This window comes from Populus euphratica, unplaced genomic scaffold (genome assembly GCF_000495115.2).
Source record: "Populus euphratica unplaced genomic scaffold, PopEup_1.0 scaffold122.1, whole genome shotgun sequence".
In the NCBI taxonomy this organism is placed as follows: Eukaryota; Viridiplantae; Streptophyta; class Magnoliopsida; order Malpighiales; family Salicaceae; genus Populus; species Populus euphratica.
Window position 1 is genome coordinate 282,110 of NW_011499980.1, and position 22,364 is coordinate 304,473.

The 22,364-nt window shown below is 32.3% G+C and overlaps 2 protein-coding genes and 1 long non-coding RNA gene across 4 annotated transcripts; 1 reads left to right on the forward strand and 2 right to left on the reverse strand.

Annotated features, from left to right (window-relative positions):
• Positions 1-12,006: 12,006 nt before the first annotated feature.
• LOC105139723 (B-box zinc finger protein 22-like) lies at positions 12,007-16,739 on the forward strand. Of its 2 annotated transcripts, XM_011046282.1 has the most exons (4): positions 12,007-12,666; positions 14,317-14,748; positions 16,023-16,326; positions 16,393-16,739. In XM_011046282.1, exons 1-3 carry the CDS (start codon positions 12,484-12,486, stop codon positions 16,302-16,304), a joined length of 897 nt encoding a protein of 298 aa, XP_011044584.1. In that variant the 5' UTR covers positions 12,007-12,483; the 3' UTR covers positions 16,305-16,326; positions 16,393-16,739. The 2 variants fall into 2 exon arrangements, with proteins under 2 accessions (XP_011044584.1, XP_011044583.1); XM_011046281.1 differs by having other exon boundaries at positions 12,008-12,666; positions 16,023-16,739.
• On the reverse strand, positions 12,814-13,012 carry LOC105139722 (uncharacterized). The gene is made up of 2 exons (XR_845037.1): positions 12,924-13,012; positions 12,814-12,890 (listed from the first exon to the last, which is right to left on the reverse strand). It is a non-coding gene; the product is annotated as an uncharacterized LOC105139722 (long non-coding RNA).
• Positions 16,740-17,358: 619 nt separating the features above from the next.
• On the reverse strand, positions 17,359-22,339 carry LOC105139724 (mechanosensitive ion channel protein 6-like). The gene is made up of 5 exons (XM_011046284.1): positions 20,258-22,339; positions 19,748-19,871; positions 18,877-19,170; positions 18,565-18,767; positions 17,359-17,908 (listed from the first exon to the last, which is right to left on the reverse strand). Exons 1-5 carry the CDS (start codon positions 22,096-22,098, stop codon positions 17,629-17,631), a joined length of 2,742 nt encoding a protein of 913 aa, XP_011044586.1. The 5' UTR covers positions 22,099-22,339; the 3' UTR covers positions 17,359-17,628.
• Between the last annotated feature and the right edge of the window lie 25 nt (positions 22,340-22,364).

Here is a 22,364-nt window from a genome sequence, read left to right on the forward strand (position 1 = left end):
GTTTGGGCTACACCAGCATCTCTTTTCTAAGTTTGGCCATCTCTTTGTCCTTTCAATTTCAGTTCTTAAATTCATCAATCAATCCTTTCATTTATATGATAGGCCTATATTTTTAATAAACATTTACCAAAAATTAAAGGTATCTTATATTATTAGATATATTATTATAAAACATGCTTTAGTTAAGGAGTTATTGATAATTCAAGTGCAAAATGATGACATAAAACCTTGATAAAAAATGCACTTTTAAGTATTAATCAATGCACCATTAGCTAACGGGGTCATTAGCTTTGACAAGTGACTAGACCGGTCTTGCTAGGTACATCCCAGGTCATATAGCTGGGCTAGATCCAACACGATAAAAAAACACGGAATATTAATGTCAAGCCGGGCTTGGGCCTTACGCCTAGCCAATCCAAATTGCTTTAGGCTAAGGGTGTGTTTTGCCAAACACACCCTTATGCCTTTCTCCTTTATTTTATTCCCTTTTATTTTGATACCTGACCAAACAAGTCCCTTTTTTATATCAAAAAATTCTTTAAAAAATTAAGGATGTTCGTTGATTTATTTATGGACCATTCATATTTGTTTTGTGTTGTTTTGCTATCTTCGTTGTATATTTGATATGTGGATTTTTTCTGTGAAATGTGAATATGATATGCAATGCATGACTTTTAAAAAAAAGGATAAAAATAATAAATAATAAAAGAAGAGAAAAGTTGTTTCTTTTTTCTAATCCAAACTTTATGGGTTTATTCACTAGCGTTAGGGATAAGAATACCATACTATTTGATTTACGTAATGTTTATCAATGCTAGAGTTGGAAATATTTATTGATGAATATTCATTAACTCTAAAGTCAGGAATATTGTAAAAAGAATATAAAAAATGGAATAAAGACAAACTTTTAGCAATTTAAGACAAAACAGCAATATAGTATGTCTTAAGTAGGACGCTTAATAAGTGATAATATATTTATTTTTAAATAACCAGTCTCGTACCATAAAACCTTTGTTGATCAATTAGGGTTTCTAGTGACCATAATACTAAGTAATGACTCCTTACACAAGACCTTATTTCCCCTTAGAACAAGATGTCACATATTTATTCTCATTAGAAAAATTTTAAGGGTCATCACGATGTTTGAGTATGACACTTATAATCAATTTAGTTTTAGACTACCACCTTATTAAATAGTCATTTCAAAATTTAATCAATATAATTAAATAAATGTATTAACTTCAATTAAAATTAAATAATTCAATTTTATTTAATTTTTGAAAAATAATTTAAACTTTCTTTGATTTAAATCTTATAATCTAAAAACAAATATTTTATAGTTTATTTATTTTGAATAAATAAATAAAACTTTCTACAAATTATTTTTTTGATTATAGTGATAGAAAAATATGAACTCTACTTAAGAGAATATTGCCTTGACAAGCTTTACATCAATAAGGAGAATTTCATCAGCACTTTTTATGGTGCATGGTAAAACACTTAAGATATTTAGTAGTGTGAACTTTAAAAGGTGGAATCATAAGATACTTGTAACAATCTTGACTATTCTATTCTATAAATGCTAAAAAATTCTGACATATGCTTTTAATATGAGGGTTTTTTTTTTGGTAAAGAATTCTACTAAAATTTCAGTAGACAATTGTTTTTATATAGAACATCTCAAGTTATCGACTACTTCTAATTTACCTGTTCAATACATCACAACATTGTACAAGGGTTTTGGACTTCTTTTTCCATCATCAATACTCAACCCATTCACACACACACACACTACCCCTTTTTCTTTTGGCTTTATAATATAATTTATGATTCATGTTTATACTGATCTTGTTTGTCGTTTTCCTTTTGACTTTTCATATTATAAAGTCAAAACAAAAGGAGGTACTCATATTTGATGAGAGAATTTAAAACATAACATAAGTATTCTTAAAACTTTCAAAATGATTAATTACAAGATAACTAAGAAGTTCAAGTTCAAACGATATTAGAGTTTATATAACTAACATACTATATCCTGAGTTAAGATTTTTATATACATCAAAGTTTACTCCAAAAAAAAACATATTGCATGATCTAGCTAATTTTATTATGCTTAAGATAATTTTTTTTTTTTTTACATAAGCTTAGCAAAGAAGAATCCTAAAAACTAATAAGCTCCCTAGGTATTAGATAAACTTGTTACAAAAACAACTTAATAAACATATAATTATATTGACAGCAAAATTATAAATGATCATGTAATGAATACAAATAAAGCATAAATTTTCTATCGGTGTCCTAAGAATTCTAATAACTAACTTATAAATTTCTTGGGAATATTTTAAAGACCAATTAAACATCATTTATTTATTCTTAATTTATTACTCTTATCTTCTTACATGAACCTAGTAACTTTATTTAATTAGTTTTATTAAATCTTCAACTTTGCATAGTCTAACCTAGATATTTTTAAACAATTATACTTATCAAATTTTCCAGGTTATCCAAATATGGATACCCTTGACGAATCAAGCCTTATAAATCATTCCTGGGTTTCCCAACATGGACTTTATTAGATGAAACTACTCTTATAATTTATTTCCTAGCAATCCTATAATGGATGTCATTAGCTGAAGCTAATCTTATAATTCATTTCTTAGCATTCCTATCATGGATGTCATTAGCTGAAGCTAATCTCATTAGTACACTAGACTTTATTTATATTGAATATAATATTATTATTAATTGCATTTATCAAGGAGATTTTTAATTGCATAAGCATTAAGGAGAGGGAAACCACACACTTACGCCACTTGTCTCGTGACTTCCTCCAATAGAAAATCCAATCTTGGTCGCTCCTCCTGAATCATAAAGAAGTCTTTGGTCATGATTCCTTCAAGTTAAATGTTATAGGCAATCCATATTCATTCATTATACATATGATACTTTCTATACATGTTCATTTCCTCAACATAACATACATATACATATTAAGTGTATATCTTTAAAGTTATTATATCATCGTTCAAGTATTTGCACGACTCAATTTTGCATCAACGAGATTTCAGTATCATGATTTGGGTTTGCGACAATGAAATTTTAGCATCTATTTTCTTCGAGACCCTTTTATATGTTTCTATTTTAGCATCAATTGAAGTTCATTCCTTATCAAGACATCAAATCTTTCTTCTTCTTCTTCTTCTTCTTCTTTTTCTTTTTTCATGATAACATGATTCACACAACTTCAAGCACAAATATAAAGCATATAAGTGAAAATCAAGAGACATGAAAAGAAGTTAAAAATGATTTCACTTGCAGCAAATTTCATTTATCCTTATCATTGAACATAGAACATCATTATATTAGTATAATACCACTGAAGACTCCCCCTCTCTTCATATTTTTTTTCTTTTGGCTGAATGGTGGGGGTTTCCTAACAACTCCCACCTTCATCAATCCTAGTTAAACATATTGTGTTCCTAGGCTATTTATGCTCTAAAGTATGTATTTGCATTGATTTTTCATTTACCCTAATTTAATTTAAGAATCCTAAATCACTTTATTTGTCTTCTCATACAACCTAACACCTTACATAACAAGTTCCAAGGGTAAAGGGTTGCTCTTACCTCACTAATTAGGAAGAATTTTGAGGGAGTATTTAGGTGATATCCTTCTTCTTCTTTTTTTGTTTTCCTTCTCTCCTTTTTCAAGTTGGCTCTCTCTCTCTTTCTCTACTTCAAATTCTTGATTTTACACCTTATAATTATTCTTCTTTCACTCTTGCACTTGGTAAGGGAGACATGCAAAGGATTTTTGGTTTGAAATTGAAATGGGGAAGGGGTTGTTCTTTATGATTTCTGCCATATGGAGAAGAAAAGTCTCCATCTTACTCTCTCACATGTATTTATACCCCTTCCTAATTGGGACTAGGCTTTGTTTGGTTATTGTGCTATTAATTCCTAGTATTTCTTCTCTTTCTTAATACACTTTAATCCTTTATTTTGTAATTTTTCATTCTTGTACTTTAATAGTTAGATTGACTTCATAAATTATTTACTTATTCTAAACTTACTCCAAAAATATTGAATTTTCTTTTTGTTCTCTAATAAATTTCAACTTGAGATTTACAATACTCTTTTATCTTGTCACCTTAAACTTGGCAAAACTCTTGGGAAAAAAAATGCATTAAAGCTATCAAACAAAGAGTCTGATGTCGCTTTAGTGACAACTATTAACGCATGATCACATGGTGATCTTATGTGTAAGTATTACATCCTAAATTGGTTGGATAATCTAGTTTATTACATGTATAGTTTCATTATTAGTTCTAAGAAGCAGCTATGAGAATCCTTAGAGCAAAAGTATAAGGATGAGGATGTCAGCTTGAAAAAGAATTCATAGTCAACAGATTTATTGACTTTAAAATGGTTGATTTAAAAATAGTTGTAAGCCAAGTCCAAGAATTACAACTCATCTTATATGATATTTGCAAAGATTAAATGATTCTAAGTGAATCTTTATAAGTGACTGTTATTATTAATATGTTAATATCGTATTATAATGACTTCAAGAACTATTTTAAACATAAGCAAAAGGAGATGGAAGTTGAAATCTCATTTTAAAATTGAGGATAGAAGATGACAATAAGTTGTTTGAAAAGAGAGCAAACTCCTCCTCAATGAACCCCATGGAAAATATGGTTGAACAAATGATAAATTTCCATAAGAAGAACAAAAAAAAAACAAAAAAAAAAAGAAGCTCAATGTGAAGACCAAATGCATTATTAAAAATTTCAATGGAAAATACTTTATTTATAAGAAGACTATTGAACATCTGGCTAAAGATCATAGAAATAAGTTTCAGTAAGGAAACCCTAAGAGAAGGGTTGCTCAAGTCAATGTTGTTGAAGTTAAGAACCTCTTAAAAGACATATAAGAGACGAGCTTGTTTACAATTTTCTTTAAGGTCAACCTAGTAAACAATCTCGAGAAGTGATGAGTTGATTCTAGTGCAATAATACATGTATATACCGAGAAATGTATCTCTATACCAAATAAGATGTAGATGTTAAACAACTATACATGAAAAACTTTTCAACCTTAAAAGTACTAAGCACCGGAAAGGTTATACTAAATAGAATTTTTAGAAAGCTTCTCACCTGAAACAATGTGCTTCATGTTACTGGAAGAAATTAGTGTCAGCCTCATTTTCAAGTAAAAATAAATGCAAAATAGTTTTTGAAAGTGATAAATTTATAATCACAAAGAGTAAAATGTTTGTAAAAAATAGATATTTATATTGGCCTCTTAAAATGAATGTTATGTTAATTGTAGTCAAGGATGAGAATAATAATAAGATTGATTTTTTTTATTTGCTTGAACTTTGTGATATATGATAGGTTGAGATATTTAAATTATAATTCTATAAAAAGTTAATTAATCTTACATTATTACCAACTATTATTTTGTTTTCAATAAAAAATGATAAGTGTGAAACATGTGTATAATATTATCAAAATTCATAAAGACTTTATATTATAAGTTTTATCTTGAACTTTAGGGGTGGCCATGCTTATTTACAGCAGATAACTGATAATCTTGAATTTATTTGTTTTAGTTTCTTGTTCATGCGTGTTCTAAACTTTTTCTTTAATGATTTGGTTTTCTTATAAGGTTTTTTTTTTCATGTTATTTCTATCATCTATTAATTCTCGAGTTTGGATTTTATATGTGAAGTCTCATAGTCAAAGGGTACTTGCACACGTTCCGAGAATCTCTTTTGAGACCATTTGTTTTATTAGATATACTTTATTAGTTTTGTGGCTCTAAAGATTGCCTATAACTGCAGTTACATAATTTTTGTGAGCTATGCTCGACCATAAGATATTGATGTATCGACAAGTCTATTATCTTGTAATAAGGTAGAGGCCATTTTTTATACAAAACAGGAGCAAGATTATTATTTTTGGCCAAAGATCTAGGGATCTTTTAGAGTTTAGACTAAACTAGCTTTAACCCTTGTTTTGTGGGGTGGTGGAAATTCTATTGGGCCATTTTTGAGGAGCCGTAATAACTCGCTGTTAGCCATTTTCAAGGTTACTTTGATCTTTGTTTTAATGATTAGGTTTTCCTTAGTTTTAACTCTTTAATAAAATATTAGAGTAGCGACTTCAATATAGTTTATATATTAGGTTTTCTGCATTCGCTTGAATGTCTACGAGCGACACAAATAATCCTCGTAACATTCTTGTATGGCTTCGGCAATTCTTTGCAATGGTTTTTTCGTGATCGTCTGCATGTTCGAGAGTTTGACTCGCCGGACGATGTCTCGGATTATGTCATCATTTGCTTAATGATTATTTCTTGCAGCAAACTTAACTACAACTTGTATTTTTATTGCCCTTTCGTGTTGTCTAGCTGCTAGCTTATTAACAAGCTTCATTCATGAAATCCTCCTTTCTAAACAAATTTCTTCGATCAATAAAAAAAATTGCAAAAATATGGCCAGCCGGAGCAGTGGTAATTTTGAGTATGCTTTCTTATTTCCAATGCATGACAAAGATTACATTCTGCGTCCACACATTGCTTTTATGGAGCGTCAACAACTTTAGTAGCTGGGAAAAAAGAAAATGAGGCATTTTTTTGTATTTGTTTTCAAATAAAAAAAAAAGTAAAGAATAAGACATGAAAAATTGTTTATTTTAACAACAAAGTAAAATAGCTCAAAACTGGTTTTTACACCATTACAATAAGATTTAATAGTTATATCAAGTTTAAGCTAGAATCTAGTTTAAAGTACTAATAGATCTAGTTTAAATAGAATTCAAGTTGGATATGATGCCAACAAAAATAATGTTAGTAAATATTATAAGTTATATTTTAAGATATTATTTAACAGTTTAAGATTTTAGATTGAAATATCAGAGTTTTGATAATCAATTTTGAATTGAATTAGCTTTAACATGATATCAGAGTTTTGATAATCAAACAGTCATGAGTTTAAATCTTATCATTCTTATTTACAGCCATGAGTTTAAATCTTATCATTCTTATTTATTTAATATATAAAATAGTATAAGTTTATACAAATTTTAAGTTTAAAGAATTTTTATTTAAAAGATTATGCTAAAAAATAATATAAATTTATCTTAAAATCTCATTTACTAATTTAAATTTTAAAATTAATTTAATTTTTTAATAAAAAAGAACAAATTTAGATGAGATAACGCTTTATTAAGTCTAAAGTTAAAGTTCTTGAACTTTAGAGTAAGATAGAGACTAAGTTCAATGTATCATTCCATCTCGTACTAGCACCAAACTCGCGAGATATAAAAGAAGGTAATGACATTAAATCGAGTACATTCCATCTCTTTTGTTTCCCTGAGCTTGGACTGGTGGTTATTTGCTGTAAAACATTCCTAGATCATTGCCCTTTGTCCCCTCCCTCTCATTACTCAATCTTTCCTTGCAATACACATCTTGCATAATTGTTTCATTCACATAATAGTGTTCAAACGACAGTAAAACGTCATCTAACTCCACCAAATCCACATATTATTCATCGTCTTCAGGGTTGAAATCTGCAAGTTGTCGAATCAATAATAAATTAACTTAAAAAGAACAAGCATCAATGATGCCGAGAACAAGTCAGGGTCAGGCAGAGCTCGTTTTGCTGCATGCCGAATGGCAGGTTACAAGTTAAGTTCTTGTATGAAACCATTAAAATACCAGCTTTTATTTGAACAAGGTAGAGAAAATAAATGACTTACTGGGAAAAGATCCGAGCACCTTGTGTGGACAACGAACAAAAGGATGATGAAATTAAGATAGACATGGTGAAGGATAGTAAGAATTTAGTAAAAACCATCAAGATAGTGGTGAAGTGGTAAGAATTTAAGATTAAAAGATTTGTTTTTTCTGTAATTTTATATTCGAATTCTTGGTTGTTCATATGATAACCACTGGAGATTTACATGGTCGTTAACTTTAGAATCCATGAAATTAGTCGTGGTGCGCACAATTTGACCCCGTTAACTTTAGAACCCATAAAATTAGTCGTGGTGCGCACAATTTGACCCGGACACCCACATTAATCTAAAAAAAATAAAAATTAAGTAAAAAATAGAGTGGTACTCTTTATCTTTCAATAACTTTAATATAAATCCAACTAATTCAAGCATCTAATGAGATTATGTGCTTTTTCTCTATGAAAAAACTATTCAATCAAAAAAGTTTTTTCTTTTTCAAAAAAATAAAAACAAAAACAAAAACAACAAATTTGAAATTAAATAAAAAGAAATTATGCAAAACAAATACTTAAAAACTTGGTTTTCATAATTGTAAATTTTGCATTTCCCACTTATATTTTGGGGTAGGCATCCTTAATTAATTTATTGGATGTTTTAGTTTTTTAATTAATGTTGGCTTATAGAAAAGAAACAAACTTAGTGAAGAAGGGATTGGCCTTGGACTTCGATGCTTGACATCAAAAGGTATTATGAGAGCAATACTTTCTCCCTCGCATCAAGATGATATGCACGAATATAGTGATTCTCATGTGGGAGAATTGTGGTATTGGAATGTTCTATAATTTCCTTTAAATGACATGGTTTTTTAATGGACCTATCTACACCCAATTAAGCCATAAAAAGATAATAGAATAAATTTTTTTTTACGTTGTTAGGTTTATTTTTTCTCTTGTGAATGAGTAATAGATATATAAAAAAATTATACTTTCTTTTATTTTTAAAAATAAAAATATAATGTATAGTTTTTTTCCTAGAGGTTTTTTTGTCTTTTTAATTTATCTTTTCACAATAAAAATATAATGTATAGCTTAACTACAACTTGTATTTTTATTGCCCTTTCGTGTTGTCTAGCTGCTAGCTTATTAACAAGCTTCATTCATGAAATCCTCCTTTCTAAACAAATTTCATCGATCAATAAAAAAATTGCAAAAATATGGCCAGCCGGAGCAGTGATAATTTTGAGTATGCTTTCTTATTTCCATTGCAACACAAAGATTACACCCTGCATTGAAACTTTGCTTCTATTGAGCGTCAACAACTTTAGTAGCTAGGGAAAAAGAAAATGAGGCATTTTTTTATTTGTTTTCAAAATAATAAACAACAAGACATGAAAACTTGTTTATTTTAAGAACAAAATAAAATAGCTCAAAACTGATTTTTACAATATTAGCATAAGATTTAGTAGTTATATATGTCAAGTGTAGGCTAGAATCATTTGCCCTGAAATGCTAATAGATATATTTTAAAATCTTACCCAACAGTTTAAATTTTTTAGTTGAATTAATTTTTTTATATAATATCAGAGTCTTAAAAATTAAACGGTTAAAAGTTTGAATCTTATTCTTCACATTTATTTGATAAAAAATTAAGCATAATGTAGTATGAGTTTGTGCAAATTTGAAGTTCAAAAAGTTTTTATTTAAGAAGATGTTTTAAAAAATAATATAAAATATATCTTGGAATCCCACCTAATACACTTTTACTTAAAAAAATATGTTAAAGAAAAATATAAATTATATCTTAAAACCTTACTTAATAATTTAAATTTTTAAATTAAATTAATTCTCAAATAAAAATAAATAAATTTGAGTCTAGAGTACGCAAGATTAAGTCTAAAATTCTTAGAGTAAGATAGAAACAAGGCTCGATGGGCCTCAAATTAAGATTGACATGACAAAGAATCAAGTAAGAATTGAGGAAAAAAAACTAATTAGGTTCTAAATTTGCTCTCTAGATGTCACTAATTCAAGTCTTACAAACTTTGAAATCACTAGAGGTTTATGTGGCCATTAATTTTAGGATTCGTGGAATTAGTCGAAATATGAGCAAACTAACTTAAATACTCATTCTAATAAAAAAAATAAGAAAAAGATAATGTTTAACCTTTTATCTTTCAATAACTTTAATATAAATCCAACTAATTCAAGCATCCTAGTGAGGTTAGGTGCTTTTTTTCTATGAAAATATTATTGAATAAAAAAATTCTTTTTGTCAAAAACAAAAACAAAAACAAAAAATCTAAAATTAAATAGAAAAAATTATACAAATTGAATACTTAAAAACTTAGTACGATTACTTACAAAGATTTCATAATTGTAAATTTTGCATTTCACACTCATTTTGGGGTAGGTATCCCTAATTAATTGGATGTTTTAGTTTTTTAATTAAATTTGGCTTATATAAAAGAAACAAACTTTAGTGAGGAAGGGATTGGCCTCGACTTGGATGCATCAAAAGGTATAATGAGAGCAATACTTTCTCCGTTGCATCAAAATGACATGGGATTGTGTTGTTGGAATGTTCAATAATTTCCTTTAAATGACATGGTTTTTTAATGAAACTATCTAAATCCAATTAAGTCACAAAAAGAGATTAAAATAATTGTTTATTTACATTATTAGGTTTATTTTTTTCATATACATAAAAATTTATACTATTGTTTTCAAGGGATTAATTTTACATTACCAAATTAATTGGAGACAAATTGGTATGTACATATTTTTTTAACACAGTGAAATGATTTTATTATATTTAAAAATAAAAATAAAATATATAGCTTTTGTTCAAGGGTTTTTTATCTTTTTAATTTTTTTCACATTAAAATGACTCCTTATTTATAAAAGCAAAAACAAATATTGGCTCCACATGTATCTTTTATATTTTATTCTAATTTTTTTATTATAATTATTTTGATTGGGGACAATTAAATATTTTATTAAATACATAATATTATTAATATTTTTATAAAAGGAGGGGAGGCAGTAGGAAGATCCCACGGTCTTCTAGCAATGTGTATTATAGTATTTGGTGGTTAAATAATAACTTTAAATGTAGTTTTTAATTGTTCTAGTGACCTTTTCATTTTTAGACAATATGTGTGATTTAATCACCTTTAGTTTGATATTATTATTTGTTTTTTCCCTCTCTTTCTTAAATTTTTCATTGAGCCATTAAATTTTTAAAATAACTTTTCAATTTTTTTAAATTTGATTTTTATTTTATTAAGTAGCATTTTTTACTTGAAATAACTTTTAATTTTTTTTTTCAATTTTATCATTTCAATTTGTTCTTCCTTCTATAATTTTTTTATAAGTCAGATTTAATCATTATTTTTTATTTTTTTATTTTTTTATTTGATATTATTTTTCAAATTAATTTTTTTTACAATTTTTTTTCTTTATTTTTTTCTTATCCGGTTTGATTTTTTTATTTTCATTGTTATTTTTTTATCTTATCATTTAATATTAAATTTGTTAGAAACTAAGCCTCTTAAATTCAAATCTAAAATTTTATAAATTATAATTTTAAAAAATTAGTTTACGTTTAAGATTCATCGTAATTTAGTTATTTTCATAGCATAATTAAATGATTAGATCATTTTTAAAAGTAAAATAAAAAAATCAATGATATTTTTATTTTTTTATGTTGATTTTTTTTGTTATAATAGATTTGAATGAAGGATAAATTTTGGCAAGTAATGTTTCTCCTTCTTATTATCATTGTCACTTTTTCTTTTTATAATCGATTCATTTACTATCATATAACCGACCATTTTTCATGTACAAAAAAAAATAAAAATCAATCCAGTCTGTCTGTGACGAATGTCGTACAACCTGTCTGATTATAGTTTGGATCCAATAAAACCTTAGAGTGAATTATCACAGAAGGCCCCGTGAAACATGAAAGGACAGTAAAATATTCAGGCAAGAACAAAGAGTAGATGGGCGCGTGCAAACACTCTCTAGACATCGGTTTTCTCAATTTTATCCTGTGGCTTCCCGCACTCTCTCTTATTACAGTACAGCCCAAGACAGCGAAACTGGTCTCCATTTAATTGGACACAATCGAAAATCTGCCACGTGTACATCAACAAATAAAAATTGATATCCGCCGCTAAAAATATCGCCCAGCCCAAAGGTTCAAACTTTGAGGGAGTCACTGCCTCGCTCACCTGCTTCCTTCTTTACGTGTCCCACCTCCTAACTGTACAAGTCAGCTCTTGTGGCTCCATTTCATCCTCTTCTTTTCTCCCAAAAGATCTCTCGTCTACCTTTATTTCTTCACTCTCAAGCCTCTCTACAAAAATATCTTTATATTCTATCTTTTTGAAAAGAAATTTCCTGCTCTTGGGAGAGAGATATTGGATTGAGGTTCTCCTTGCAGAGAGAGAGAGGGGGGACACGAACTGGGTTTCACTTTAAGGCAGAAAGGTCAGATTCGAGGTTTGAAAAGGCAAAAGAGAGGGTTCTTTTTTCTATTTTTTTCAGAAAGAAGAGAGAGAAAGATAGGATTTTCAGAGAGAGAGAGAAGTTTGAGGTTTTAGAAGAAGAGAAACTATTGTGGTTGCGTGTGGGTATTTTTTTTTTTTTTTTTGTGGAGATAGTGAAACAGAGAAATCCTAAGAAGATCGGGAGTTCTTAGAGAAAATTGGAAAGAGGGGGAGATAGCTGGGGAAGATGAAGATACAGTGCAACGTCTGTGAGGCCGCGGAAGCGAACGTGCTGTGTTGTGCGGACGAGGCGGCTTTGTGTTGGACATGTGACGAGAAGGTTCATGCAGCTAACAAGCTTGCTAGTAAGCATCAGAGGGTTCCACTTTCTACTTCTTCTCCTCAGATGCCTAAATGTGATATTTGTCAGGTAATTATTTTATTTTTCCACCTGTTTAATTTATTTTTAACTTGATGATTTTTTTGACTTTCTATTAGTAATAAGATTTTGGATTTGATGTACATGTACTAGTTGTGGTTATTAGCTTCTGGAGAATGTTTTTAGATTTTGTTTTGTAGTTTGTTAACTGGGAGGGAAAAGATTTAAACTTGTTCTTACTGAATTAGTTATTAGTAATTAGGATGAATGTAGGCCTACATCTCCTTTTTATAATTTTAATTAACTGCGGACTCAACATGATTCTGGGTTTAGTGTGATATCACGGTCTCTGATATCTTTTTAATGACTCGGGGTCATAAAGTTATTGTTTAGTATCCAACCTATAAGTTGAGGGTAATGGGATTAGCTTCTCTTTCCTTGGAATTACGTAAGCAAAGCATTCCCCTTCCAAACGAGTGAATAAATAAACAACTCCCAGCTCTGAACCTCAGCTGTTAAATTGAAGAAACTAGGTTGGTTTCTTGTATTCTTACAGAAGCTATTGTCAAAACATTCACAGTTTCTTTTTGTATCCTGGGGAATTTAATATAGTCTCTATCTGGATTGAGCAGAGTATGATAGTTAGATGTGAATAGGAGTGATAACTGCTGGTTTTTCAAGGCCACGTTTGAGGTAAATTAATGTTAAGGAAGACTGGATTTGACAAATATTTTGAGCGAAAAAGGTAAACCAAGACAATCAAGAAGAAAGGGGAAGAAGAGAGCGTTCTTTGGTTTGGCAACAAGTTGTATATATCTGCTAGTTATGCCTCATGCAGCCAGCTTGCGTAGCATTTTCCCACGTAGAAGAGTATATAAGGTTCATAGTAAAGTAAACTGCCTAGTATGTAATGTTACTCAAGAGCCAAAAAGATGACCTGTTGATTTGCTTGTCTGATTCGCTTGCCATCAAAGAGCAAATTCATTCTTTTCTATGGCTTAGGTTGTTCGAAACACGTGCTTTCCTTTCAGATATCTAATTCCTCAAAACTATCAAGTTCCTTCCTTGAAATGTACAATTTGCTCTTTGGTGGCAGTTTTCCGATTTTACTTTCAGTTTTGACGTGTAACTCATCTATTCTTGAATGGTGAAAAGGTTAGTAACATAAAAATAGTTAAATGCATAATTCTAAATTTCTTTGTCATTTTCATTACCAGATTTTTTCATTTCGCAATAGTGACATATACTTGTATTAAACAGAATCCATGCTTTGTAGGTTCTAGCTCTCCAGTTTCTTATAGCACCATGTTCTTTTCAATGGTTTTAAAAATGTGAGTTATTGCTCTACTCGGGGAAATGGTTGAGCCCTCATCCCCCAAAAAAACATTTTCAAAATATGCTTTGTAGGTTCAAGCTTTCCAGTTTCTTATAGCACCATGTTCTTTTCAATGGTTCTAAAAATGTGAGGAGTTATTGCTCTACTCGGGGAAATGGTTGAGCCCTCATCCCCCAAAAAAACATTTTCAAAATATTACGTCGTATTCCTAAAGCCTCATGATATTTTTAACTTGGCACCCCAAATAATTCAATAAGCCCTCTACCACTGGCCCTACTTGCTAGAGCTGAGTTTGTTGGCTATGAATTTATACTTTTTTTCATTTCTTGTTGTTTACTAACTGGTGAATCCGTTGCTTATTACAGGAGACTGCTGGTTTTTTCTTTTGTCTAGAAGACAGAGCATTGCTCTGCAGGAAATGTGATGTTGCCATACACACAGCAAATACCCATGTGTCTGTACATCAGAGATTTCTGCTCACTGGAGTGAAGGTAGGTCTAGAACCTACTGGTCTTGGTGCAACCTCTTCCTCAAGAAAGTCACCTTCAGGGGAAAAGAAAACCTCGGAAACAAATTCATGCCCTGTTTCTAGAAGAGGCACCTTATTGCCTTTGGCCAATCCTTGCAATCAAGTTTCGCCTGTGAATGTCTGTGGAGTTGGAGACTTTGGGCCTGCTAAGCTGCCCTATTCTGGAGGTTCAGCAACTTCCAGCATTTCACAGTGGCAAATAGATGAATTTCTCGAGCTGCCTGAGTTTAATCAAAATTATGGCTATATTGATAATGGATCTTCTAAGGTACGCTTAAAGATTCACAAGGCAAACAGGGGCTGATCATGACCTAATTCATGTTCAGCTTGTTGAGATTTACATTACATCCCAACTAGGAGAACATGAATTAGATTACTTATAATATACCTATTAAGGCTAGATGAGTTTCTTGAATTGGCTTAATTTAATGAGAATTATGGTTGCATGCATAAGGGATCATCTAAGGTATGCTTGTAGTTTAATCAAACGTAGATTTACTGTTTGAGGGTAAGATCTTAAGTTAACTAGACGGGATCCATTAATGGTGCAGTTGAGTTTGAGTTAATTCATGTTTTGATGGTAGGAATGTACATCTGAAGGTTCTTCCAATTAGACTACATATTTTCACGTAATTAATAACTGTGGCTTGTTTTAGTACAATTGCAACAAGAAGGGCCATTCTTCCAGAGGTTCTTACCAAAGTTTGTTTACCAGGAATCAGGGATCTTAGGCTCGCCTTTTACCAAAAATTGCCTGCCCTTGTAATAACATTGATTTTGGCTGTATTGTTGTTATAAGCAGGGCCATCTGAAGGAAGTAAATTACTTTTGCGGCTCCAAGCTTTTTTTTCCCTCTTTTTTCTCCATACCTGCACTTGCATTCAAAATTTCCGAGTTTTAGCTCAAGCACTTTCCAAATAATAAGGCAGGGATCTTTCAGTATTATCCATGCCACGTGTGTGAGAGAAATGCTAAGTTCCGTTGATTACATGCCAAGTTCTTATCCACTGATTCAGAGAGATTGTAGAATAATGACTGAGAAAAAGTATCTGACATGATGGAAAAACAGAAATGACTAAATCCTCGAACCCCACCTCCTCCCTCTCTCATCCACAGACGTGCATTTTCTTGATTATGATTGTGTAATCTGGACACCGCTTAACAATTATCAAATTAGCTAGATGGTCCCTTGTTTCCTTGATGTGTGTTACATATTGACCTTTGTCGACTCTTAAGAGCAACTGAACACCTGTGAAATGTGTTAGTAAACATGTATTGTTTGTTTATTTGCGTGTAACATTTTTCCCATCCAATGTTAAAATTGGATTCTGTATCTGATTCACATTGGTTTTGTGTCAGTTGTGGTATTTTCAAACATTGTGTTTGTCACAGAAACGTGTGCGCCAGTGGATTTTTCTGAACTTATTATACTGCTGTTTTTCAGAATTACTTCCTAATGAATTTGCTGTTAGAAACGGCTTGTGACTGGCCTCCTTGATGTTCTATACTATTTGTAATTTCGGCTTCTTTCTTACTAGTCAGGCTGATAGTGGCAAACGTGGAGATTCTGACAGCTCTGCCATTTTAAGGTCTACTGAAGAAGAGGTGGATGATGAAGAATGCTTGGGTCAGGTGCCAGATAGCTCCAGGGCAGTACCCCAAATGCCTTCCCCACCTACAGCCTCAGGGCTATACTGGCCAAAAAGTTTTCATAATCATTCTGAGACAGCAATTTTTGTGCCTGATATATGTTGCTCAGTGGTGCAGAACTGTCATTACAGTGAACAGCGTGGCACTGTTTCCAAACGGCAGCGGCACCTTTAGACTACTCTTTGTCAGCTTCATCATCAAGTGGGATGCCCGAGGGTCTGTTGGAATGTTTTTAATGAAATCTTCATTTGTGTAGCTTTCTCCTGACATCAGAGCTCCTCCATTCCACTGCTGCTACTTTGGAGCTTGTAAGATAAAAGGCGTTAGTGCTTGAGTCAATAATTCATTCACCTGAGACATTGATATCTGTAAGATTCAGTAAGGTGGTCAAGAAATACCTCAATAACGTGATGGAAATCCATGTTTCACGAAAAATTTCTGAATCCGAAGATGGAAGCGTGCTGAGTGGTTATTATTAGAACTTTTGTAAAACTTGAGAAGGTTGTTTGATCTTTACTTTTCATGGAAATCAGACATCTTTAATGATGTTACCTGATGTCTGTTTCCATGTACATGACCTAATTAAAAGGTTGAAAAGCTGTTTGTCTTTAAGCGAAGTAATGTTGCTTTCCTTTTCAACTCTTTTATTATCTACTTGATGCTGCTGGGTATCATTACACCAGAGGCATAGCCCCGCCTTCCCGTTTTGCTTGATGACTTCATGTGGCAAAGATCAGCTTGGCTTTGCGGTGTTATATTCGTCATCTCTAGGAGTTCGGCCAGTGAAGTCCTGTGTTGCAGCATGCGGGCCCATTTGCACGTTGTTGCTTCTTAATGTAAGAATTCTCAAACAGGAATATGAATTTAAATGATAAAAAATATTATAAATTTTATTTTAAAATTTTATTTAATAATTTTAAATTACTTTTTTTGTATGGTAGTGATTGAATGTTTAAATTTTAATATTTTTATTTATTTAATAAAAATTAGATATAAAATAATAAGTTTATATAATTTTCAAACTCAAAAGATTTTCAAATAAAATTTTAAAAATATTATTTTTTAATCCATTCCTTCAAAAGAAAAGTCTTCAATGTTATTATATTATATTATTTTTAATTTTTATTAAATAAATAAAAATATTAAATTTTAAATTCATCAATGTTATTAAACCTCTAATATTATATTAAAAAACTATTTTAATTTAAACCTTATACTATTAAATAAAATTTCTATGACGTGGTGCTAAGTGGCTACAGATGATCAATCAACTTATATACGATCTCATCTAATGAGCAGCAAAATCACCATATTCTCTTCTCATCCTGATTATATAATAATAAGAAATCTAAAATCTAAACAGTTCGTGTACTATATAGTCTGCTCATCCTCCAGGATAAATACTAGAGCCGACAATTTCATTTTACTGGGGACTGTTTTCAAAAGGAGATATAAGTGGCCAGTGAATGTACGATATCTGCTTTCTTTGTTTCATCCTTCAGCTGGTCCAATTGGCAGGAAGGCGGTCAGAGGTGACAGGTGGCAAGGCACGAACATTGATGTCAAGAGGAAGCAGGCGATATTGCATGTCGAGCTCCCTGAAAATTCTCATCATTTCATCCAGCAAGAGAGATCTTCTTACAAACCTCTCTCCCATGTCTTGGTGGTTCATCCTGTGAGTCAACCAAACTGCTATCCGTACCCTGGTCAAGTCTTCTGCCTCCTTGAATATAATCATAGGGGAAGGATACCAGTGGTCCTTTTTGTTCTCAATATAGCTGCAGTGGCAGATGCAAAGTAATTCTTAGCATAGATGATCGATTACACAAAAAAATATCTAACTTGATGCATACCTGTAATAAACGAACGACAGAACAACCACTAGGTGGAAAAAGAATCTTACAAGACATGAGCACTCAAAAAAAAAGAAGATGCTCGCAATATGAACACGCACAATCGTGCATGTATTTTCACAGTATCTGCTGTTTTCCATCTCAAAGCAATAACAACTAGATCAAGTTCTAGAGCCCAGTCGGTCAATCAACCCAAGGTAAAATTTTGATGGCTAAGATCTGTCTGTACAAACACATTCAAATGACCATAATATTGAATTTAAATTTCCCAAAGACATAAATTTACAAGGGGCAAGTGCAATTGGAACGAAAACTGCAACCTAAAAGAATCACAGCAATTGAATTTGCAGGCTCCACATGTGGATCCAAGAAAGAAAGACTTGAGATTATTTTCTGCCAAGGTTTTCATGCTGTATAGTGAGATTTATTTGGAATGTAACTTTATGAATGTGATTTCAGCTTCAATGAACACTCTTAAACGGAGCAAAATGTTGTAAAATCAATTATAAAGTACCATTATGATTTCAGTAAAGAGAATTTGAGATGGGAAAAGAAGGTTTATCCAATCTTTCTATGGTTACCTGTTTATTCTTTGTTTCACGATGACAATCTTTTCAGCTGGAGTAGCTAGGTGGATGAGGAACTCAACTGCATCTCCCATATCTGGGCTGCGGTAGTAGTTACCAATGGCTTTGGTAGCAAGAACACTGTTTGTAATTATTATCTTCTGGTTGTCAAATCTTAAAAAGACAGTAGTTAAAATGTTCATCTCTTCAACCACCATCTGAAATTTGTAGAAAAACCAATTAGGCCCATAAAAAAAAGAAGCCAAAACTTCTATCATGTTAAATCCATGAAACTGTGATACAGTTCAAATGCATTAGCTTACATACCTGAACTCCATCAATTTCACAGCGATCGCCCACATCAAATGGATGGATTACAAACAAGAAAATAATAGACTCAAACACAGTTTTGCAGGTGTTTCCAAATATGAATGCCACAAGGAGAAGTTGTGAACTTAGAAAGAGGAGAAACTTGCTAGTAGCAATTCCTAGTATAAGAAGCCAAATTACTGCTATAACAATCCCAACCAAAATGTCCACCATACGATGCAGTTTGTTAACAGCTGTTTTTGTGTCATTCAGTGTCAAAGCAAGTGCTCTCCGTTCTCTGAAAGCATTAACCTGAGACAATCAAGTAAGTGCCTTCTCATATGATCATAGAATAGAAAATCACAATCTCATGTCTGAAAATTTATGGAAGCAGAAGAACTTTGCAGATATGCCATCAAATATGAATCTGCAAAGCAGGTTTCCTTTTTTTCATAATCTGTGAAAAGAAATCCTCATTGAAGAAAGGAGATCATCCCATTGAAAAGCAAACGGTTATGTCTATACTGGAGATGATAAAGCAACCCCTCTTGAAAATCAATGTTTGAGGTAGGTTTTTATAAGAGAAGTACATAGAACTGTTAAATTTTGACATTTTATCAAAGGCAAGCATCCAAAAAAAATCATGGAGATTTCATATTTTATAGCTTAGACTTTAATGTTCAAATTTTGAAATGGTTATAGACCTATAAATTGCTAAAAGATTTCCAGTCCAATCCTATAATGTTCATTGGGTATGAGTTCATTTGCATCTCCTACACAACTCAGCAAGCATAACAAAATTCTAGAACTAAAAATGAAAAATCTGCCAGAAAGGAGAAATGAGGAGGGAAAAAAGGTAAATGGTATAATAATGTTAATTGGTTCTTACCACCCAGTTTTTCAAACATTTTTTGCTGATTTTATTGCTTTCAGATGCTCCCTCAAAGAGGCTCATGGTCTTTGCAGCCTCATCATCTCGCATGAAACGAGTGATGTCATCCAAGTAGATATACCTGCATGATAAAACAATGACAGAGGATCATCACAAGATGACTATGATACTGGCATCATAAACATAGATCAAGTTACAGACATGGAATGAATATCTTCAATGATTCTTGTCCTAGAAGACATTCAATGGACAATTTTTTTTTTACAGGAGACATTTTATGGCATCATGAAACAGAGCATAACCAAATTTGGAAATCAGTTAAATTTGATATAATCAGTACCACATTATGCAACAAGAAGAGTCACGGAGCAAGTCAGATGCTACAATAGGCTGCTTGTAGATTAAATCAAATAAACAGCTATATAGTAAATGCAGATAAAATTAGAGCCTAAATACAATTTAACATAGGATTCAAAACAATAAAAGTGGGTGGAAACAAAAACTTACCGAGACCCTGGCCTAGCCACATTCTGGAATATTTTCCTTGCTGCAGCCTTTGCTTCAATTTCACTTCTAATCTTTGTAGCAGACTCTTCATCACCGTCATTAGAATTTTGTATCTGCTCATCCAGTGTGGACAGAGCTCCATGTCGAATTATATTCATCAGCCTCTTCATATTCCAAGCAGAAACATTCTTAGGATTCAATTTGTGCAAGTGGTCGATCGTTATACCCTCATCATCCTCGTCAATTTTGTTAGAAAGAGAACGAGAGAGCTTGGGGGTACCTATTCGAGGGCTTTTCTGGAGCCTTCCACTTCCTATAACCTTTGCACTCTGTGGTGGTGAAAGTCTCGCTGTTGCCTTAAGGCCAGGGGGCACCGTGGCACCTGCATTCTGCAACTTTTGTACTTCTGCCTGAAGTCTCTCTTCCTCTTCCTCATTCCTTCTCATTTCAACCAATGGGGGACCAGATAGGGTTTCAATCACATATTGATTAAACAAGGACTCCTGGATCCGATCAAAGTAAGTGCTCACATGAAATGAAGATGCAAGAACTTTAACCACTAAGGTCTTCACCAACCACAACAAGGTACCCACCACTAAACACACCAGAACCTTAGTCACATATCTTAGTTTGTCACTCCGAGTTTCCCTCTCAACTTTCTTGTCAAACAAGCAGTGCCAGGCAATCAAAACAAGCCCTAACCACAAACAATTTTGCACAGCTTTCCTAACTCCATAAACAAAATACAAAACCCGTTTCCGCAAGAGAAAGTTTCTCTCAATGAAAAACACGATGATCCTAATAACCCAACCTGAAACCAACCTCCCACAAATCAAAACTAAAACTAAAACTTCCCATTTCCACAACCTAAGTCTCCAAAAATCCCTCCCTCTCAAATATGGAATTGCAAGACTACAAACTAAAGCAGCAATAATAACAATCAAACTCACCCATTCAAGTAAAATCCAAATATCAACCCTATCTTTTTTATACTCTTCGGGCAAATCCTCTTCCAGTAAAGGGTCATCTTCCTCTTCATCAACAACACTCCCTTTCCCTAAAAATCCAGACTTTAACTGTCCCGACCTCCCAACTGCCACTCTTCCCGACTTCTCCGGCGGCTGCGGTGGCGGATCCATCAATCTAGACTTTGGCCTGTCCTTCAACAAAGTAGACTTCCTCTTAAACGAAGGATTACTCGAAAAAGACCTGTGGTTTCTAGAACTACACTTCAAAATCTCACCATCATCACTACCACCATTACTTTCTTTAGTTGGAGAAGAATCTTTAAAATCCCTTCTCCTCCTCACTGACTCACTTGGCCCTAGTGGGTTCGGGTCGAAAGAGACCCGATTCATAATAGCAGAAGGAGATTCAGAAACCGGAGGTAAAATCTTATGAAGAACCACAGCGTCGTCCTGGAGATGAGTCATCATCTCAGAGTCCATATCTAAACAAAACTCACCCGATGCTTGCTGTTTGTGCAAGAACTGACCGATCAGCTTCGAGGGTGGATCTTCTTCCTCCTTTGATGAACCGCTACCACTAGCACTAACAGTAACACCACTGTTACTGTTAATGTTTTGATGACCTTTAAAATCAAATTCGTGACTTCCATTTCCATCACTGTTGTTGTTGTTGTTGTTCTCGCCATTAATAACACGTCGTTTATCTTTTTTATTTGCATCATTCAAGAAATCATAGCTCGATTCCCTCCAGATCCCCCCTCCTCCTTGTCCTCCTCCTCCTCCTATGTTACTCAACATCACTTTAACACCACTGTCATCGGAGCTGTCCATGCTCACAATCACTTCTTTCAGGTCAGTTGAATTAAGGGCCATTTTGGGTGGTGATCAGTGAACAGGGTGAATATAAAAAGAAGTGTATTATTAAAGGCGGTGCTGTTTGGAACATGGGAAACCGCGAGAGAGAACAAGAGAAGGAATTTTCTTTCCTGGGATTCTAGCAAAGAGAAAAGAGTGCGGACGCGTGTACTTATAGAGTGAATACTTTATGACATCAAGGTTAATTAGCGCCGTTGAGTTCTGCGGACAGAAATAGTAAAAAGACAGAGAGGAAAGAGGAACAGGTGGCCCTTGGGTTTTGA

What these genes read in the sequence shown, in the direction of transcription:
- LOC105139723 (XM_011046282.1), top strand. Translation starts at nt 12,484, where the DNA reads ATGAAGATACAGTGCAACGTCTGTGAGGCCGCGGAAGCGAACGTGCTG. An exon ending in CTAAATGTGATATTTGTCAG is followed by an intron (nt 12,667 to 14,316) that starts GTAATTATTTTA and finishes TGCTTATTACAG; the next exon opens with GAGACTGCTGGTTTTTTCTT. An exon ending in TTGATAATGGATCTTCTAAG is followed by an intron (nt 14,749 to 16,022) that starts GTACGCTTAAAG and finishes CTTACTAGTCAG; the next exon opens with GCTGATAGTGGCAAACGTGG.
- LOC105139724 (XM_011046284.1), bottom strand. Translation starts at nt 22,098, where the DNA reads ATGGCCCTTAATTCAACTGACCTGAAAGAAGTGATTGTGAGCATGGAC. An exon ending in GTGGCTAGGCCAGGGTCTCG is followed by an intron (nt 19,872 to 20,257) that starts GTAAGTTTTTGT and finishes TTTATCATGCAG; the next exon opens with GTATATCTACTTGGATGACA. An exon ending in AATGTTTGAAAAACTGGGTG is followed by an intron (nt 19,171 to 19,747) that starts GTAAGAACCAAT and finishes TGATTGTCTCAG; the next exon opens with GTTAATGCTTTCAGAGAACG.